The 18122-nt window shown below is 34.7% G+C and overlaps 2 protein-coding genes across 10 annotated transcripts in view; one reads left to right on the plus strand and one right to left on the minus strand.

The window, feature by feature from the left end:
- LOC122570993 overlaps nt 1-13329 on the plus strand; it is a 78140-nt gene extending 64811 nt beyond the window's left edge. For 4 of the 5 annotated variants that reach the window (XM_043734105.1, XM_043734108.1, XM_043734106.1 and 1 more), the window contains 7 exons: nt 4751-4864; nt 5009-5142; nt 6266-6416; nt 7153-7484; nt 7933-8151; nt 8269-8371; nt 8483-13329. In XM_043734105.1, coding sequence (XP_043590040.1) covers nt 4751-4864; nt 5009-5142; nt 6266-6416; nt 7153-7484; nt 7933-8151; nt 8269-8371; nt 8483-11022 — 3593 coding nt within the window. In that variant the 3' untranslated portion in view covers nt 11023-13329. Of the gene's footprint in view, nt 1-4750; nt 4865-5008; nt 5143-6265; nt 6421-7152; nt 7485-7932; nt 8152-8268; nt 8372-8482 lie in introns of those variants that run through there. The other variant, XM_043734109.1, reaches the window with a different exon arrangement.
- A 150-nt stretch (nt 13330-13479) lies between these two features.
- On the minus strand, nt 13480-18010 carry LOC122570994 (ATP-dependent RNA helicase DHX30-like). Of its 5 annotated transcripts, none has more exons than XM_043734113.1 (14): nt 17951-18010; nt 17769-17878; nt 17568-17694; nt 17438-17485; nt 17240-17300; nt 16742-17127; nt 16484-16665; nt 15432-16415; nt 15011-15352; nt 14653-14891; nt 14377-14530; nt 14108-14297; nt 13958-14043; nt 13480-13888 (listed from the first exon to the last, which is right to left on the minus strand). In XM_043734113.1, exons 2-14 carry the CDS (start codon nt 17816-17818, stop codon nt 13672-13674), a joined length of 3066 nt encoding a protein of 1021 aa, XP_043590048.1. In that variant the 5' UTR covers nt 17819-17878; nt 17951-18010; the 3' UTR covers nt 13480-13671. The 5 variants fall into 5 exon arrangements, with proteins under 5 accessions (XP_043590048.1, XP_043590045.1, XP_043590047.1 ...); XM_043734110.1 differs by having other exon boundaries at nt 14377-14581; XM_043734112.1 differs by having other exon boundaries at nt 14377-14581; nt 17957-17992.
- Between the last annotated feature and the right edge of the window lie 112 nt (nt 18011-18122).

Below are 18122 nucleotides of genomic sequence, written 5' to 3' on the forward strand. Positions count from 1 at the left end.
TTAATCAACGGCTCTTTATCCGCTGGTCGATCGTAGAAGGCACAAGTAGCCGGGCCAGCGTCCTCCTACGAGCAAACGAGGACACCGAAGAAGAGAGCTGCCGGCGTTAATTGCTCGCTGGCATCGATTATCGTAAATCGTGTCGTTGAACGGCCACTTTTAACGAGATACACGCCGGTGAATCGCGTCGACCGAGAAAACTTGAATGAGAGATCTATTCCTCGAGGCCCCTTGATGAAAGTGAGAAGACGGTTCCATAGTTGGTTTCACGATTTTCAACGATGGAGGGGCGGCGTACCGATTCGGAAAAATCGACCCAATGCTTCGAATTACATAGTTACGAAATACGTATAGTAAATGAACGTGACACAGTTCTTTTTATCGGCTAGTATATAATCTTGAGATACTAATAAATGTTATGTAGCTATGGGAATTTAGAAGAGATGGCTATGGCAATTACGTATAGTGACTCACGGAAATGTTCGAAATACTTAGGGAAACTTTTTACAACTATATTACGCGCGTCATATTAAATGTTTTGAAATTTCATTGTTTAATAAGACACAGCTATTATATTGATAAAATTTGAAACAAAACTTTAAGTGCATATAAAAGTCACGATATCTATCGCAACTATGCACTTCGCAAAAATCATCGAAGTATTTGAATAATCAACTATTCGCTACATTTGTAAGCTAGAATATTTAGTGTAGCTATAGATTATTGCATAATAAATGTCATTTTCCAACGAGCTCGTTTTGTTCGTTCCATTTTTTCAAAGCTTCAGTCTGATTATTCTCTTCGCTCTTAAAATATCCCCGTTCTATTTCTTGCAAAATGTATCGTGCTGAAACATAATTTACGAACCACTTTCCTTTATGGACATAATAAGAGTACCTCCATTGAGGAAAACAGTAAAAATACTACGTTTTTATATTCCCTACAGAACCAATATATCCGATAAGAAACTGATAAAATCGCAAAAAGATGTACCGATCTAAACGTTTTTTATCCTGACTAGAATTTTCACTTCAAGACACGCTACGGTTAAACGAAATTTATTAATACGACAACCTAATATTATATTGAAAAACGTAACGATAAGAGAAATCCTTTCGCAGGATACTGGGAATTAAAAATTATTCCGTTAGTAATGATTGTTTGGTTTTCGAAAAACTAAATATTAGTTACGTAGGTATTTTCGTAGTAAAATTATCTCAGTTAGGAAACTAGTCGTGAAAAAGTGAAAGTAAGATAAATATAAGATGCAAGAGCTTTGGGAAGCCAAAAGGTTTCGTCTAATAGAATTATTCGAGCACTCGTCGGCAACGATTACGTTTATTAGGTAAATGGACTTACTAAGTCTCCATTAAAATTTCCATTGGAACCGCGCGAAGAGCGAAACCATTAGGAACACGAACCGCAATTTACGTCTAGCGATCGTGATTCCGTATTAGGAGCCGAGTGTTACAACGCTGTCAGTAAAAACAGCTTCTCGTTGGTAGCCCTAATCGACCACAAATTTCTCGTTGTTCCCAACCGAATGCACTTTCGCGCGAATTCTTCACGACCATTAGGAATGTACCTGTACCTGTCCGAATATTAACCTTAATGCAATTCTTCTTCGCATGTCCATGAGAAAAACGTACAAAAGGATACGCATATCTCTGGTAATAACGCCACGACCATCTTTTTTCTCGTCTAGAAATTTCACGGTAAAGCTTCGATAATGGTACGCAAACGCGTGAAGCGAAAATAAAATACCAATTGTGCGGACACGGTTTCCAGCGTTAAAAGATTGAAAGAGAGTTCTACTTCTACGAACGATGCAGCTAGCATAAGGCGGATCGAGCAATTAGTAGAACGCAAAGATAAATCTAGGCGGTCAGGGTCGGGACCTCGGATCGGTGAATATGCGCCACCAGGCACATGGCATTTTCTCTTTTGGCACACACGTGTCGAATCTGCGTATCCGACCAGGAAAGTCAACGAAAGATCTACGAGACTCTCCCTTTGGCTTTCTCCTTACAGAACAATGATGCCCTACTAAACGTGACCAGGCCGATTCGACAACCTACCGAAGATCTAGACTCGTCGAGAACACTCGGTTGTATAGATCGGTAGATTAGGTAGTCGTGCATGATTCGCGGCACGATTCAAACGTAGTCAACGCGGCTCATCACGCGGCAAAAGAAGCATCGTTCTGCGTTGCAATTACTTTTACGAAAACCAATGGAATATATGTTCGTTGTTTTTGTAGAGACCAATGATACGTTAAGTGGCTCGTTAACACTTTGACTGCCACGTTGGTCATATATGACCGGCCACGGTTTCACCTCTGACGCCACGGTGGTCATTGGTGACCGGAGCGCTTGAACTTCTTACTTCAATTGTAAAAATTGTATGAAAATTGACAGTTAGGGCATTTTGAATATAAGCGATAAATAGAAGATACTTTGAAATAAAAAGTGCCCCATTGAACAATTAAAAATTTTTATTAGAACATCAATAAAAAAAATGAGAACGAATCTTGCATCTGTTTGCATGTGTTTGCATTCATATCTTATTATATATAGAATGAGTAAATACTGTTTCAACAATATACTCTGGACGTTTTGCTTACGACGAAATAACGAATGTGAATGGTTTATTGAAATAAACGAAGCCTTGTTATAATATGTCGCTATCAACTGTTAACAAGGTGCCACGGTTGTCACCCGTGATCACCAGTAAGATAAACGGTCCATTGGGGAAGAATGTTGTCTTACATTATCAATTTATTATTATTTTGCCATTATATGCTTTGAATAATAAAAATACTTCCATGGCGTCCTGAACGAAACATGATATTTCGGCGTGGCAGACAAAGTATTAAGATAAGCGCTAATTTCATATCTTTTAAAATACGATACACTTAAAAATAAAATATTTAAAAAAATGTCGAAAAGTATGAAGAAGTGTTTAACTCCAAATCCAAAGAAAAGGACAATTTTGGTAACACGAGATCGACCGACGACACACTGGATTCTAAAGCTGTACACGAAAGTAACACATTTTTGATATCGTGTGCTTCTTTTATAACAGCCCTTTAAACAATTCCGCGAGAAACGGCATTTTCCGGAATAACTAGTTCCACTGATTTTCAGGAATACCGGCGAACCGCACAGTAGATACGTCAAACACATAAATCTTGATAAACGGCAAAGTATTATCGTATGACATTCTCTCGTTAAGGAACCGGTACCGTCTTCGCCGCAATTTGCAACTGTGTCGGTTCGCACGAGTTTACCGGCTCCCTCTCTCCTTCTCCATTTTGATATTTCTACGAAAAACGTATCGATAAATAATCCTCGTAAAAAACGCTCTATTAACGATATTAATATTAAAGGTTTCTTCGAAGACAAGAACTGAAAAGTAAAAACCATTCAATATCGATGTACGATATGTATTTAATAGTGGCCGTTTATTTGCAAGAAGATTAACTGAAACGTTCTAAGACCGGTTTTATTAGGTACCAGATTACTCACGATGACAATTCGCTCGCCATCGACGGAATCATTAACATTTTAACGAGCGGTTTCTTCTTTCCGGCAGAGACCTCGTAACTGTTAATTACAAATTAAACAACGTATTTTGTAAGGTATCGTAACATTCGACACGGATCATGCCACGTTAAGAATCTTCGGTCTTGGAATTCACTCCTCGACGATTCCATAGTACGAGGAGACCTTTTTTACAACCGATTAAATAGCCCTTCAAAGAGAATATATCAAAATTCAAGACAACCAATAGTTAATTAACATATTTACGGATACATTACGTTGCTTGTACCTGGTTTCTTCTAACTGTTACCTCGATGAAGATTCTTTTTTTTCTTTTTTTCTTTATTAAGAACTTAAATTTACAGGAAATAAACGCGTCAATGAACCGCGCCCGACCAATTTTCTCCAAAGAGATCGACCATCTCACGAGATTCGGTGCAAGAGTGTCAACCTTTTCGACAGAATACAAACATACGTGGTCCTTTGTACATTTCCTGATCAAAGGAAGCGCTCTGTCCATTGCGCTTTCGTGCGGAGCATGCCGAATTTTTGAGCGAGCTGTATAATTGCACCGCGTTCAGATGACTGCAGCCGATACGCGACTGAGAACTGCAAGCCGTGCTTTCGCGCATACGCCCGATATTGCCAGTCGCGAGAAAACGTTAACTTGCGCGGCAAGAACACCTTCGTTCGTGCTATGTCGATGGGTATGGTATCTCTAAGACATCGCTTGGGATTAGAGAAAACGCGTGGAAACCGTCAACGGAATATCATCGAATTTCAAACGATAAATATATTTTGCTATTATACCTGTATTATTATCTGGTAAAATTCTTATTCTCCGATTTGCCTAATTCTATTTTATAATTCTATTCGTTTTTTCGTACGTATCGAAGTATCGATCGGAGCCATAAGATGTAATTAACAGCCTGATTGAAAAGAAATATACGCTATATTTCATAGCTATAGAACCATTCTGTAAAATTATGAATTCATCTACAGGTACGAGGTACGAGATACCAACGAGAAATTGTCTTCGTTCGGAATCATGGTACATTAAAATGCTACTCTTTAATCGCAAAGTAAAATTAAAATCATAAAATCGACAAAACCGTACTTATCATTCTCTGTTTCTTGCCCATGATTTTTATATCGTAGACAAAATATAGAAGACGAGTAATTCCGATTGAATGATTGAATGCTTGCAGAGTGCAACGTGGCTGGTTTCGTCAGTAACACGGGCCAAATCGAAAGGGTGCCGTACGTGTTTTTACCTCAACGTGGCCAAATAATATACCCCCATGCAGAAATTCGATTCGAAGGTAAGTTAAATCAATCGGAGGATATTGTGAAATTTTACACCCTCAAAATCATCTCGAACGTTACACATACTCTCTGTAATTCTGTCGTTATCAATCGATCAATGTCTCCGACGTTGAAAGCACTAATTTTTTATACGATCAAAGGTGTGAGCACGCCAGTGTGTGGTATAACCGGAGCTCAGCAATTAGGACGCGCAGGATGGTCAGAATTGAGAAACCTTTCGGACACCGAACCACCCTTCAGGCTGTTTCGTGACGAAGGAAGAACGTTCCTTCAGGTTAGTTGCATAAAATAAGTCATTACACTGTCAGCAGGCGATATAATAATAAGCAGACGGCTGATATTCGTGCTTTTGAAGGAAATTTAAAGGTGCAAAATTACACAGAATACGCGTAATAGCCGGAAATACGTAAAATATCACGGCTCGTCATGATATTTAGCGAGTGAAACAAGTCTCTATGTAGTTACACCACTTGTAGAAATTATGTAACACGATGAATATTTTGGTTTAAAGAAAGAAAATGATTGAAATATATCGAGCAAAAATTAAAGATGTTAGAATATTTTGCTTTGTTGTTAAAAATTATAACGTGTAGCCTATGTTGGATATTTTATATATTTTTATACGTTACACATGTTCTTTGCATTTTTGCACGAATGCAGAAAATTTTGCAACGATGGTAATTCCAATGCGTAGAACATCTAAGCATTTTACAATTTTAAGAGAATTACACTGACAAACGAAACATTAGCTTTTACGACACTGATAATATCGAAAGCCTTAAGGAAGACTGAAGAATAATTTTTAACGTAAAAATTAGAGTGTCCAGTTTTAAATACTCGACGATCAACGTTCCTTTTTGTCGTGTTGTGATGCAAAAAGTGCATTTTTATATACAGCAGCTTTTTAGTAGTACCAAGCTTTCGCGATTGAATAAAATACATCTGCGCACACCCAAGTGCCGCAATTTCGCGACCGACCGGTAAATGAACGTCCCTCGGTCAGTCCGAGGCAAATGAACGAAGGACAGGCGTCCAGTGTTTCTTCTGGATACTTGTAAAACCTTTGATGTAAGGTTAATAAGGAACCTGGAAGACAGCCGCTCACAGAAACGTTCCAGAACGGAATGTGAATTCATGCACCGGAGAAACCGAAGACGTGAACAACGATATATACGGTACTGTTAGGTGAAATTCGTGCACTTTCCATTCAATTCTTCCCCATAAAAATACAAACGGGACAAAAAGAGAAAAACTTGCTTCGATGTATTTCCTTATTCATTTATTGCTTGCCTTTTTGCGTGTTGCTTCTTCTTCTTAAAAAAAAAGAAAGAATTTCCTCCGGCATTGAACTCCTCTGCTTTTAACAGAATAATTTAATTCGAACGATTTTGTTTCAGTGGATAGGTGAAACGGGACTAAGAGCGGCAGCTGAGGGTCGAGTAGTGACGGCCAAACTCGTCTGCAGAGACGCCTCGCCGAAGTCGAAGCTTCCCGGCGTCTTCACCCCGTGCGTGGCTTTCAGGGTCGCTGGTTCTCCGTCTAAAAGTAGTCGGTATTCAACATATCCCGTGATCGAACGAAAATAAATTCTTTCATAAAAATGGAAATTTCAGTTGCGGGACGTAGAAACGCGGAGAAAATAATGATTTCTGCCTTGATATAGCACGCAATTATTCTCTTTACCTAAGTTATCGTCCACCACCAATAGCCTAATAATTAATATTTCAATCGTATGTTACATATTATTTTATAATATTATTCTATATTAAATATTACAATAAATATCGGTTTAATATTATTTATAACGTTTGATTACAAACAACTAAGACAGTGAACTCGTAGGACCGTTCTCTACGATTTCGATGTTTTCTGAATATCTTATAAAAATCAATATTTTGAACAACTTTCTCCTATACATACGACCTTCGGTTTCGCTTGATTTCCGAGATATTTGCAAAAATCTGTCGATACCACTGTAGCGCATTTCTGGTTATAGTTGTGCGTTTGTAGAGACGTACGCGTTGTAAACGGAGCTCGGACGAGATTAAAGGTCCCGTGCGCAACGTGCATACGCGAGGCTACAAGAAACATCTTATATATTATGTCTTTATATTATATATTATATATATCGTATAATATATAACTGGATTAGAAGTGAATATCGTCAATGTATTGGATTTGGAGAGATTCTACGAGTTCACCAGCGATATTATTGTAAATATTAAAAAAAAATCTATCACGGTACATTCTAAAACTGTGCTCCTTTCTTTTTTAATCTCTGCAGACGTTCGAGAAGTGATGTTCTCTTCGACGACACAACTCTCGCAAGGTCTTTCCGCCACGGAATACACGGCCATCGGTCTTTCATCCGTGATCCTTGCCTTGATCTACGTTGCGAGCGTGTCCTTGTATCTTCATAGTAAAAAAGCTAGGAGGAAAATCGTCGAGGAGCCGGAAATAAGCTTGACTCCTGGCCGAGAAGTTAGTGGATTGGTGAAGAACAATCCTTTGCTCGCTGCTTCGAGACACTTCGAGAGCGATACTAACAGCGGCTTAACGGAGAGCGATCTTGGCGATGATCTGCCACCGAGCGACGGTGAACAGGGATTTGAAAATGTTGGTGAAGCTACCTTTAAAGTATTCTATCTGAAAATCGCAAGAGAAAAACATTATAAACACATTTCTTGATTTCCTAATTTCAATATCGTTTCTCGATTAAGCAGAAGGGTTTTAATAATGACATAGTTGAAAATAACGACAACTTGTTGAACGCAGAGATCTTTCAAATAGCTTTCGAATAATTGGTGAATCGACGATGTGTTATACGATTATGAAAACAAAGAATACTTTGAAGAGAATGGTAAAAACACGTGTTTATCTCCAAATCCACATGAAAGACAATTTTGATAACATAGAATTGATATACCGAATATCTTGTAACTGTTTCCCTGCAAAAAGATAGGAAATATGACTTAACGTGTTCTTCTCCTGCAGTCTTAATTTTTATTTTAAATCAATTCAAAGAAGCTTTGGAGAGTGAAAAGCATCTTCTATGTACAAACAGATTACTTCGGCTATTGTTCATCCCCATTGCATTTACATGGAACAATCTGAGGGTTGCTTTGGAACTGGATCGATTCTAGGTGAAAGACTGCCAGAAGAGGATGTACGAGTCGTGGAAACTGCGGATAATCCGCATCAACAGGATGTGCCGGTGTTACCCGGGGCTCAGAGAAGAAAACTGTACTTCAACCCCGCTTATTTCGACAGACAATTGTTGCTTGTAAGCTTTCCCATAACTCCCGTAGATACGAGATGAAATAGATTCTCTGGTGAAAAACTGATTTCCTATATTTTGATAACTGCGAGATAATTTAAAGACAGCCGGGCATCTTTCTAGGCGCCCCCTCCAGCAGCCATCGAGTTCCTTCTCAAAATTCGGGAAGTTATCTCTATCGCGAAGCACAAAATGGCCGCAAAGAGATTCGTTCCTACTCTCGTCGGTTAGTTGACAGTTTCTTTTTCTCTATTTTAACATAACGATCAAGGAAAGTGACAGGAAACGATTCTCAACTAATTCAAAATATCCGATATTTCTTCTATCCACGATTCAGGTATACCGGAAGAAGAAATGAACACGGAGCACTGCGACACCACGAAAAATCAGCAACAATCAGCTTCGAATTCGGCTCAGAGTTCTATTACGAAGTCACGGAAGTCTCAACGATGCACCGGATGCCCAGGTTGCACAAACTCGTTCAGGGACACTCCCGCGCTTCCGGAACCTGATCAAACGAATCCAGGTGAGAGTAAAGTTCGCGCATGGTTAGAGGACGTCAGATCAACGCCTCAACGACGTTGGCGAGACGCGGAGGAAGCTCGGAAAGCGCTTCAGGAAAATACTAAAACCTTCAACAAGAACTTGGAGTATTTAAAAGAGCTGGCCAAACGAGAATTCGACACAGACGTGAAAGGTTTAACAGGAAAACTCCTTTCTTCGTGGAAGGATAATCCACCGATGATAAAAACGTTCCAAAACGTCGCAAGAAGCGAAATCCTGGAGACAGGCGATCGGCATAGCATTTCAAAACGTTCGACCAAGTCGATGTTCGAGGAATCGAACTATTATTCGTCGAGGAACGAGGATTGTTCGGTCAGTAATGGCAACGATGTCATTAATGCCAGAGTGAGGAATGCTATCGAAAATTCGTTCATTAAACAGATGGAAGAGAACGCAACGTTGGAGGAAGAGACGATGGAGAAAACAGAAGCTGAAGTGGAGAATATCGTAGTCCCTAAGGACGAAGATAATAAAATGGAAGAGAGAATGGCTATCAAGGAGAGTTCACTTGGAAAACAAGCGAATAAATTCAATGAAAATACAACACGATCGAAAAAGGAGCTACCGGATATGATCAATGAGCTTCCAGGTGCTAAAAATACGGCAAAACGTATAATGGATGCTGTGATCCGCGAAATGGTCGATGCAAAGGTACTAGAACATCATTCGAGATCAGGCAACATCACGGATTACGAAGTGGATAGTTTAGAACGGTCGAAATCTAGCAGAAAGTCGTCTACTTCGCCAGAATCGACCGATCAATCGAGTCCAGCTTTATCCACCGCTTTACCAATGGACGAGGAACTGACGATGCAAAACGCTGTGATTAACACTAGGACCGGTGAAATGATGGTACCGAATAAACTGAACAAGGATATCCTCGAAAGAAGCTATTACAATAGCCTGCCCGAGCTAATTTCTTCGCAAAAATCGGAAAGTTACTCGCTTGTTAGCGAAGTGTACGTGAACGATGGTTATGATAGTCCAGCCTGTAGCGACGATTCTGGGCCAGAAATCCAATACGAGCCCGAGAATCCCGGTCATTTAACTATCAAGGTTCAAGATTCGCCGAAGAACTACGTCAAGCAGGATGAATCTGAATACGAGCCAGACACGTTGGATAGGAAACCGATGAAATTGAAGATCAACGACGACGTAAACTACGAAAAGGACGTTCCTGATGAGATCTATGTGGACTCTCTGGAAAGACCTGCTCAAATCCTCCTTAAAAGCAAAGGCAGTTTTCGCGATCAAGACTCGTCGAAAAATGGCTCGTGTTTGCAACGTGGCTACGGTAGCCTTCGAGAAATCTACGAAGCTAGACTGAAGTCGTGTCCCAAAGACTTGTCTAACAGCACCAAATCGCTAAATGGCCATTTGGATGACTCTATGTCCTGGAAGAAGTGTAAGTATTTAACGCCAGAGACCAGACAGTTGAAGAGGCAACGACAACCGAGCAACCAACCTGACGTGGTACCGTTACCACCTATGGAGGACATCTATCAGCATCCGAAACCACCGCGCCGTGTGAAGGACGCGGAATTACCATCAAACTCTTTGTCAAAAAACTGCTGGGACAGGAGTCCTGCCGAAGCGGGTGACCCTACGACCAGCAACGGTGCTCCTGTCCCGCTTGAACACACCCACGTAGGGACCACTGATTGTTCTTACTCCTGCAAGTCTCAATCGCCCGAGGAATCGATGACAAGGTGCAGACACCAATTGGAAGACCAAATCAGAAGCAATTGCACGCGAGGCAAGTCAAAGTCCAACGTTTCTGCGTCATGGAGCAATCCTCGTAGTCATAAAGATAAAAAGAAGTTGTTCGATCAGTATCATAAACAGGATAACCAAAGGAGGAACAGCGAACCTCAAACTTACAAAAAGCATCTGACAAAACCTTCCAGAAACTGCGAATCGACCAACAATTCCACGAGTCATTTATCCGGTTATCAGCAGCCACGAATGAAAGTAGAAGATAGCGGATACTTAAGCAGCACAGACAGCAATGGCTCGCACAAACAGCTACTGAAACACGAGGTGAGCAGCGTTTCAGAAACCGACGAGACAGAATCCGTATGTGACGGTGCGAGCGAAAGCGGCGCCGAAAGCGTTGGAACAGACAGTGTCTTCTTTGGAAATTTCCGCAGACTCTCAGGCGTGGAAATTGGAGCGAAGCACATGTACCTTCAACCGTTTTGTACCAAGAATGAGAACGGTGTTTTAGAGAGGGCAAACTTTAGCACCAGCGATAGCGAGACTGAGAGTTTCATCACGGTTCTTCCGCCGTGTGGAACTAGAGAGCCAATTTAATCGTAAAGCTGTTTGATGAGTAAAGTTGTATTTTTTTTCTGTTATTTCGATATCGTATAGCAAAGAGTTGATTAGCATAGATTGTAGTATAATTATTGTACCTGTTTAGAGGTTGCAATTGATGATTGTGATGGTAATTGTAGAATCTTTTAAAATGAATGAAATGACTTGGAAATACAGTACTAAATACATTCAGAATGAGTAAAAATCAAAATTAAATTGCCATCTATCTACGTGGATAGATATTTTCACAATAGTGGCAATTCACAAACCTTCTCACAAAAGACATAATTAGTATTGTTTAATAACGCGTTTAAGGGCCAGTACTTTCATGATTCTATTACTTCTGCACATTACATTGTATCTTTTACAGACAGTCCTAGATTTTAAGTAGAAATATAAGTAGAAGTTTCTTGAATTTATAGAATTATCTTTCACCGATTTTTTACTATTTTTGTTTAATGAACTGGTTTTCTCAATATAAGGATAACTATGCGTAAATTCCTTTTTACTTAATTGATAAAACGTGACAGACGCGTTTGAAAGTTCGCTGAACGGGTAAATGTACAGTTTAATTACTGATATTAAGTCTGAGTAAATCTGAAAATAAGCTACTTCGCATTTACTAGTTTACCAACTCTTAATATACTTATATCGTATGTTATGAAAAGGGTTACTAAATTTAAGGAAAGATTTATTCAATCGTATCCCTTATATTCTACCAAGAAGGAAATCTATATAAATATATATATATATATAATTCGTTTAGAGAAAGAAAAAGGAATTGTGGCCGACGATACGTAGAAATTGCCATCGTAATTTAATTTGATAGTGAAGTGGCCGGAAGTGCAATATTATGTGGTAAAGATATAATAGATAAATAATTAAACAGATTACTGATATTCTTACTAGAATATTGTAATACTACAACTTATAATTGCTAGTCGATGTGATAGTAATTTCCTAACGAAACGAAAGAAAATTTTTATATCAAATGACATAGAAAGAATTGATTACAACACGCACAAGTAGGAAATTATATAAGCAACGTAAAAGTTGTTTTGTTTTCACACCACCATGTAGTTATCCAATCTTGAATTTAATACATTACTTTATCAATGTTATTAATACACTTGTTATTGTTATCTTTCATGGTAGTCATGAAATAAAAGAGATTATAACAACATTTTATATATTCGTCAAAGGAGACCTCGACTACTTACCGATGTTTCACATTTTATTTAATTAATAGTTATTTTATTTAATTTGGTGCTAATTGTTGACTTTATTGTTACAAAATATTACGCTTTGTTTAATAATGGCATTTATCACGAAATATAAAGTTAACTGTATTTGTTATTATCGAAATAGATTTTTACATATTTCCTATTTATGTATTTTATATTTATAGTATGTTACATCCTAATATATATGTACTTTCGTTATTTTATTAATTTATTATAGTTTTATATATTTATACGCTAGGATAAAAAATAATTGTTAAACAAATAGAAACAAAACAAATAATAATGATTGTTATATGTTAAAGCTTAAAAATATTAATAAGAATCGTCGCGCCTCACCTCTCGTAATAGAGTAATCTTTTTCATATCAGAAGCGCACGCTTCAATGTACCTGCCAGATGTATATAAAATAGATTTTAATATATTGAATGTCTATAATGTAACAATATAGCAGTGCTATATATAATATATTTTATGTTATTATATTATTATAATAGTTATATAAATATAATGTTTTTATATATAATATATATATAACTATTATAATCCATATATATATGGAATGTTTTATTTAACATATAAACGTACTTACACAGACTTGCGACTTAATCGATTACATCGAATGTTTTCAATGACTACTTCTAAGCCGAAGCTAAAGCGTTCTCAATAAAACTAAATTGCATACATAAAAGGCAATTTTCAACGTCAATCGTAATCAGTTTTCTGACTGATATCACAGAAAAATATATGTAGATAAACTAACAATCAGTATAAGCATAATTCATTAAAAATTAATGCTACGTTAATAAAAGTAGCTTTGACAATCGCAAATATCTTGTACTGTATTGACGGCGAAGTTACAAATATTATATATGCGATTAGTAATTAAAATCTAACGTGAATAACTTTGGGATTGAGAATCTAATTCTTAATATTCTCTCCCATAAATTCGGGGAACATGGTGTTGGCAGGGTTTTAGGATTTTAGCGAAACAGGATGTAAGTATTGTAAGTATTAAATATTAAGTTACTAAAGAATAATATAAATTAAATAATAATAAATTTTATAAAATACAAATTCTATTGAATTTTCACATAACTATAGATAAATTATTGTAAAACGAAGATTATACTGTGATTTACAGAACACACATAGAGAAATTTATGTTTATACGTGTACAAAAATGTCAGATAGGAAATGAACAACATTAGAGTAAATATCAAAATTATATATTGATATTGTATATTCTTATCACTATATGTATTTATTTATATTCACATATAAATAGATAATATATACAAATTTTGCAAATGAACTATTGTTTTTTTTTTTGCTTCTATATATTAACATAGAATTAAAGATTCTGTGATACGGTGTCACAAAAATGTTCGTTGTTTAAATTTTTCTAATTTTTTATTTTTGAATTCTCGTTTGCATCTGATGTATTGTCAATATGTCGTGACGATTCCGTCAACATTTTTGAAATTAAAACCATTAAATTGTCTCTAAATGGTTGAACTAACTCTAGCTTATCTTGATAACCATTTTTACCTTCATATCTAATTATAAAGTGCACGATACTCCACAACATACTTCGAAGTTGTAATAGCATGTCCGCGATTCTGGAAAAAGACAATGTATAAAATAAAAGATAAGTTGGTCATGTAAAAAATATAGATAGAAATACGAACTCGGGTTTACACAACAAATTTAAATTCTTTATATTATTTATCCTAATACAAATTTGTTCTTCTTCGGTGGAAACATTGTTTTGTATCTGTAAGAAAAATAACATTTAGCATTGTATAAACATATATTAACGGTTATATTCAAAAACATACCTTTTTACACTCAACATCAGCTTCACTGAATAATAAAACCGATAATGGTGATATCATACTAGTATCAAAAACTACACAAGAACGTCTTTCAACCATCTCCATCTTATTAATGTAAGTCAAAAACTCACTTGGCCATGTTTTTCTATTGTAATTTACACTCCCATTTTTAATTTCAACGACTTTGTTAGCCCTAAAAAGCAGGAAACTATATAAATTTTAGCTCTTTCTTGTATATTATAATTATGTGTATTTTTAAAAAATATATTAACTCAGTCATTAATATGTTTGCTTTGTTTGTGAAAAATCCATTTTTATATCCATAAGCATTTCTTTTTATCAAATTATTCGTAGCAGCAAATAAGATCGCTCGAATCAATTCATTATTATCAGAATATGCATCCAAATATTCAAAATTAGGTGTCTCTGAAACCATTGCACTGCTTACAAGTTCACTTACATATGTCAAAAACAGGTCTACAAATAAACAATAGTTGTTCCTAATATTAAATATTATTTTTCCTCATATATATGTATAACAGACTTACTTTCTATCAGATCGGAGATTTTTGTAAACTCAATTTGATTAGCATTCTGATACGAGATATTATCACTGTACTTCATATGATGAAAATATTTTAATATACCAATATGATCACTTGTTTCATGAAATTCCAACTTTTTTTCTTTCAAAATTCTATAGGGACTTGATATTTCCTCTAACGAAAGTCTAGTTCCATCAAAAGAAGAAAATATAGCGATTATTGATAATACAGGACTAAGACACCTAAAAAAATAAACTGAAATATACAACAAGAACTTTTTAAAAATATAAACATAAATATGTAGTATAAAAATATGAAAAAATAAAGATATCTTCTAGCAACAAAGTAAATTTTTGCGTACTGTAAAACGCAGGAAAGTACTATTGCTTTACTTAATTTCGGATGCAACGAAATATACGAAACACGTTCACCCAAACTTGTAAGATTTTCATCCTTATCGAGAAAGCCAGAAATTTCCAAATTATTTACAGCAGAAATTATTGAATTAATATCCGGTGGATCAATCATATTATTAAAGAAATCCAATGCTTTCTTATCAGATAATGTTTTACTAATAATAATTGCTTCTTCCAATGGAATTTTTAATATCTCTGGTTTCGGATATAGATCTAATTCATTATATTGTTTTCGAGTAATTAAGTGATAACTTTCACCAAATTCTACACGTCCAGCTCTTCCTTTCCTAAATATTAATAAAAATATATTTTAATCTTTTCTTTCTTTGAAAGTAAAATCACAACGTTGTATAAAATAAAAATTACCTCTGACAAATATTGGCTTGTGATATTCGACTAAAATCTAAACTGGATAGAAGCTTCTGTTTATTCCATCTTACTTCTCTCTTAACAGCAGTATCTATAACATATCTTACATCTTTGATGGTAATACCAGTTTCAGCTATATCTGTAGCTAAAATAATCTTCGTAATATTATCAGGAACTGATCTGAAAACCTTTTGCTGGTCATTATTTGATACTTTAGAATGAAGTGGTAATATTAATAAATTATTAATTTTATTTTGGAGCATGTTATGTAAGTACTTAATTTCTCTCCAACCTGGGAGAAAACATAAAATAGCTCCAGATGGTTTATTTTTAATAATCCATTGTATTAGATGCACTATATTATTGAAAGGAATTTCTATTTCCATAGGAGTATTCTGATTTGATGAGTTCTTATTTAAGAAATCAATATCATCCAAGAAATGCATTTTTACATGACATAATTTTCCAGGGACATCAATAACTGTGGCGGAAAAGTATTGTTGGAATATATCTGTGTTCATACTTGCAGACATAACTATAAGTTTTACATGTGGATTGCGTTCCAACATATCTTTAAATAACATTAGCAACATATCTGTTTGTAGACTTCTTTCATGAGCTTCATCTATAATTATGTGTGATACTCCTTTTAATGTAGGATTATGTTTTAATTTTTGCAGGAGTATGCCAGTTGTGCAATATAAAATTGAGCCACTTGTTTTTGGCATTTTATTATCAAAACGTACATGATAACCTATTCTATTGCCTATTCTTTCATCCCGTTCAAACGCAACACGTTCAGTCAAAGAAATAGCTGATATTCTACGAGGTTCTGACACAACTATATTACATTCATGTGTTTTATTTTGTTTTATATATTCATCCAGTATGAACTGTGGAACTTGGGTACTTTTACCACAACCAGTGTCTCCTTTAATTATCAAAACCTGGTTATTTTCTAAAGTATTAAGTATTTTTTCCCTGAAAGAAGTTTTTAAGCAATAAATAATTTGATAATAAATGTTATGTATAGATATATAAATACATACTTATAATTAATAATAGGCAAATCTATATCTTCATATCTTCTTATTTTTACATTCCTTACTGAATGACTGCTACTCACTTTAGTAAAATCATCATCTAATGAAAGATTATCTCCCAATTCCTTTTTCAAATTTTCTTCATTAAGTTCAGTAGCACATGGTATTGTTATTATAGATTTTACTTCCTACAAATAATCATAATAAATAAATTGAGATATTTATAAGTATTAAACAAACATTTCTGTTACTTATAAACCTTACATTATTAAAAGTATCAATCAAAGATTGTATTTTACTTGTGAACTCTGGTGAAAGATTAATATTAACAGATTGTTGAGATTTATAAAAACTGTTTTTACTTTTATAATCATATAATATAGGTTTCAAATCTTTAACTTTTTTATTCATATATAGCCAATCTAAACACATTAATGCTGCATTATTTACAGCTTTCTTTTTGCTTGATGCTATATTGCAAAAGGATGCTTCATAAGGCCATGTGACATTGATGGTACACTTCATTTTATTAATATTCTCTTTTATTACTGAATATGTATATGATATACATAACTTATTGAATTCTGTATATATAGCTCCATAGATAAGATCAAGATCTTTTTTAGGATGTGGATGAACTTTTTCAAGACCTGAAATTTGAAATGAAAATATTATTGAAACTTAATTTTATATAATATCGGTACAATATACATTTGTATATTATTCATTAATTAGAGGAAATTAATATTTTACCATACTTACTTGTTTTATTAATTGCAAAATCATTAAAATTTAATACATTTGCATCTTGTCCTTCCTGTTTCTATTATGATAATTTTGTTGTTAATATGTTTATATACTACACTACATTTGAATAAAAGAAAACTATTTTTTTAGCATACTATGCTATATACTTAATTATACAATTTCTATTTCATATTATAATTACATTATATTTACCTGTGTAGAGTTATTTACTTCTCTAAGATTATTTTTATCGATATTGAACTTCAATGAAAAAATAATAAAATAACATTAGATCTGACTGATTTGCATTCCTCGTAAAATCAAAATTTGATTAATTACTTACATTATAAAATGTATCAGATTGTGCATTAATTTTTGATTTCCCTTTATAACATCGATATAATGTTTGATAGTTATAAAACTTTCTTAAATGTGATCTATACATCTTGTTTGTACAATAAAATATTAAACTGTTCAACAAAAATATTTTCGATCATTATTTTTATATGAGTTTGATTAAGGTCATATATTATGAACTACTTACTGGTTACATAAAGATTTTCTTGAATTAAGCATTATTTCAGATAAAATCATTGTCCTTAGTTTAATAGCAATTTTTATACACTGCTGATACTTGTGGCAATACAATATAACCTAATATAACAGAATTTAAAAGGTTAATTTCATCATCTAATATACTTTTAAGTATATATACTTATAAATTACATTTACGATATGATTTCTTATATTTCAGTTTTATCCTCTTGTTTTATTAAATAATTATTTAGGATTTATGTAAATATTTTTAAAAATCATAATTTTACAATTCATATTTGAATTATACTTGTAAAAATTCAGAAAACTGTATGAGATATGTATGTATTATAGATATACTTGA

The sequence above is a fragment of the Bombus pyrosoma genome, linkage group LG9, assembly GCF_014825855.1.
Source record: "Bombus pyrosoma isolate SC7728 linkage group LG9, ASM1482585v1, whole genome shotgun sequence".
In the NCBI taxonomy this organism is placed as follows: domain Eukaryota; kingdom Metazoa; phylum Arthropoda; class Insecta; order Hymenoptera; family Apidae; genus Bombus; species Bombus pyrosoma.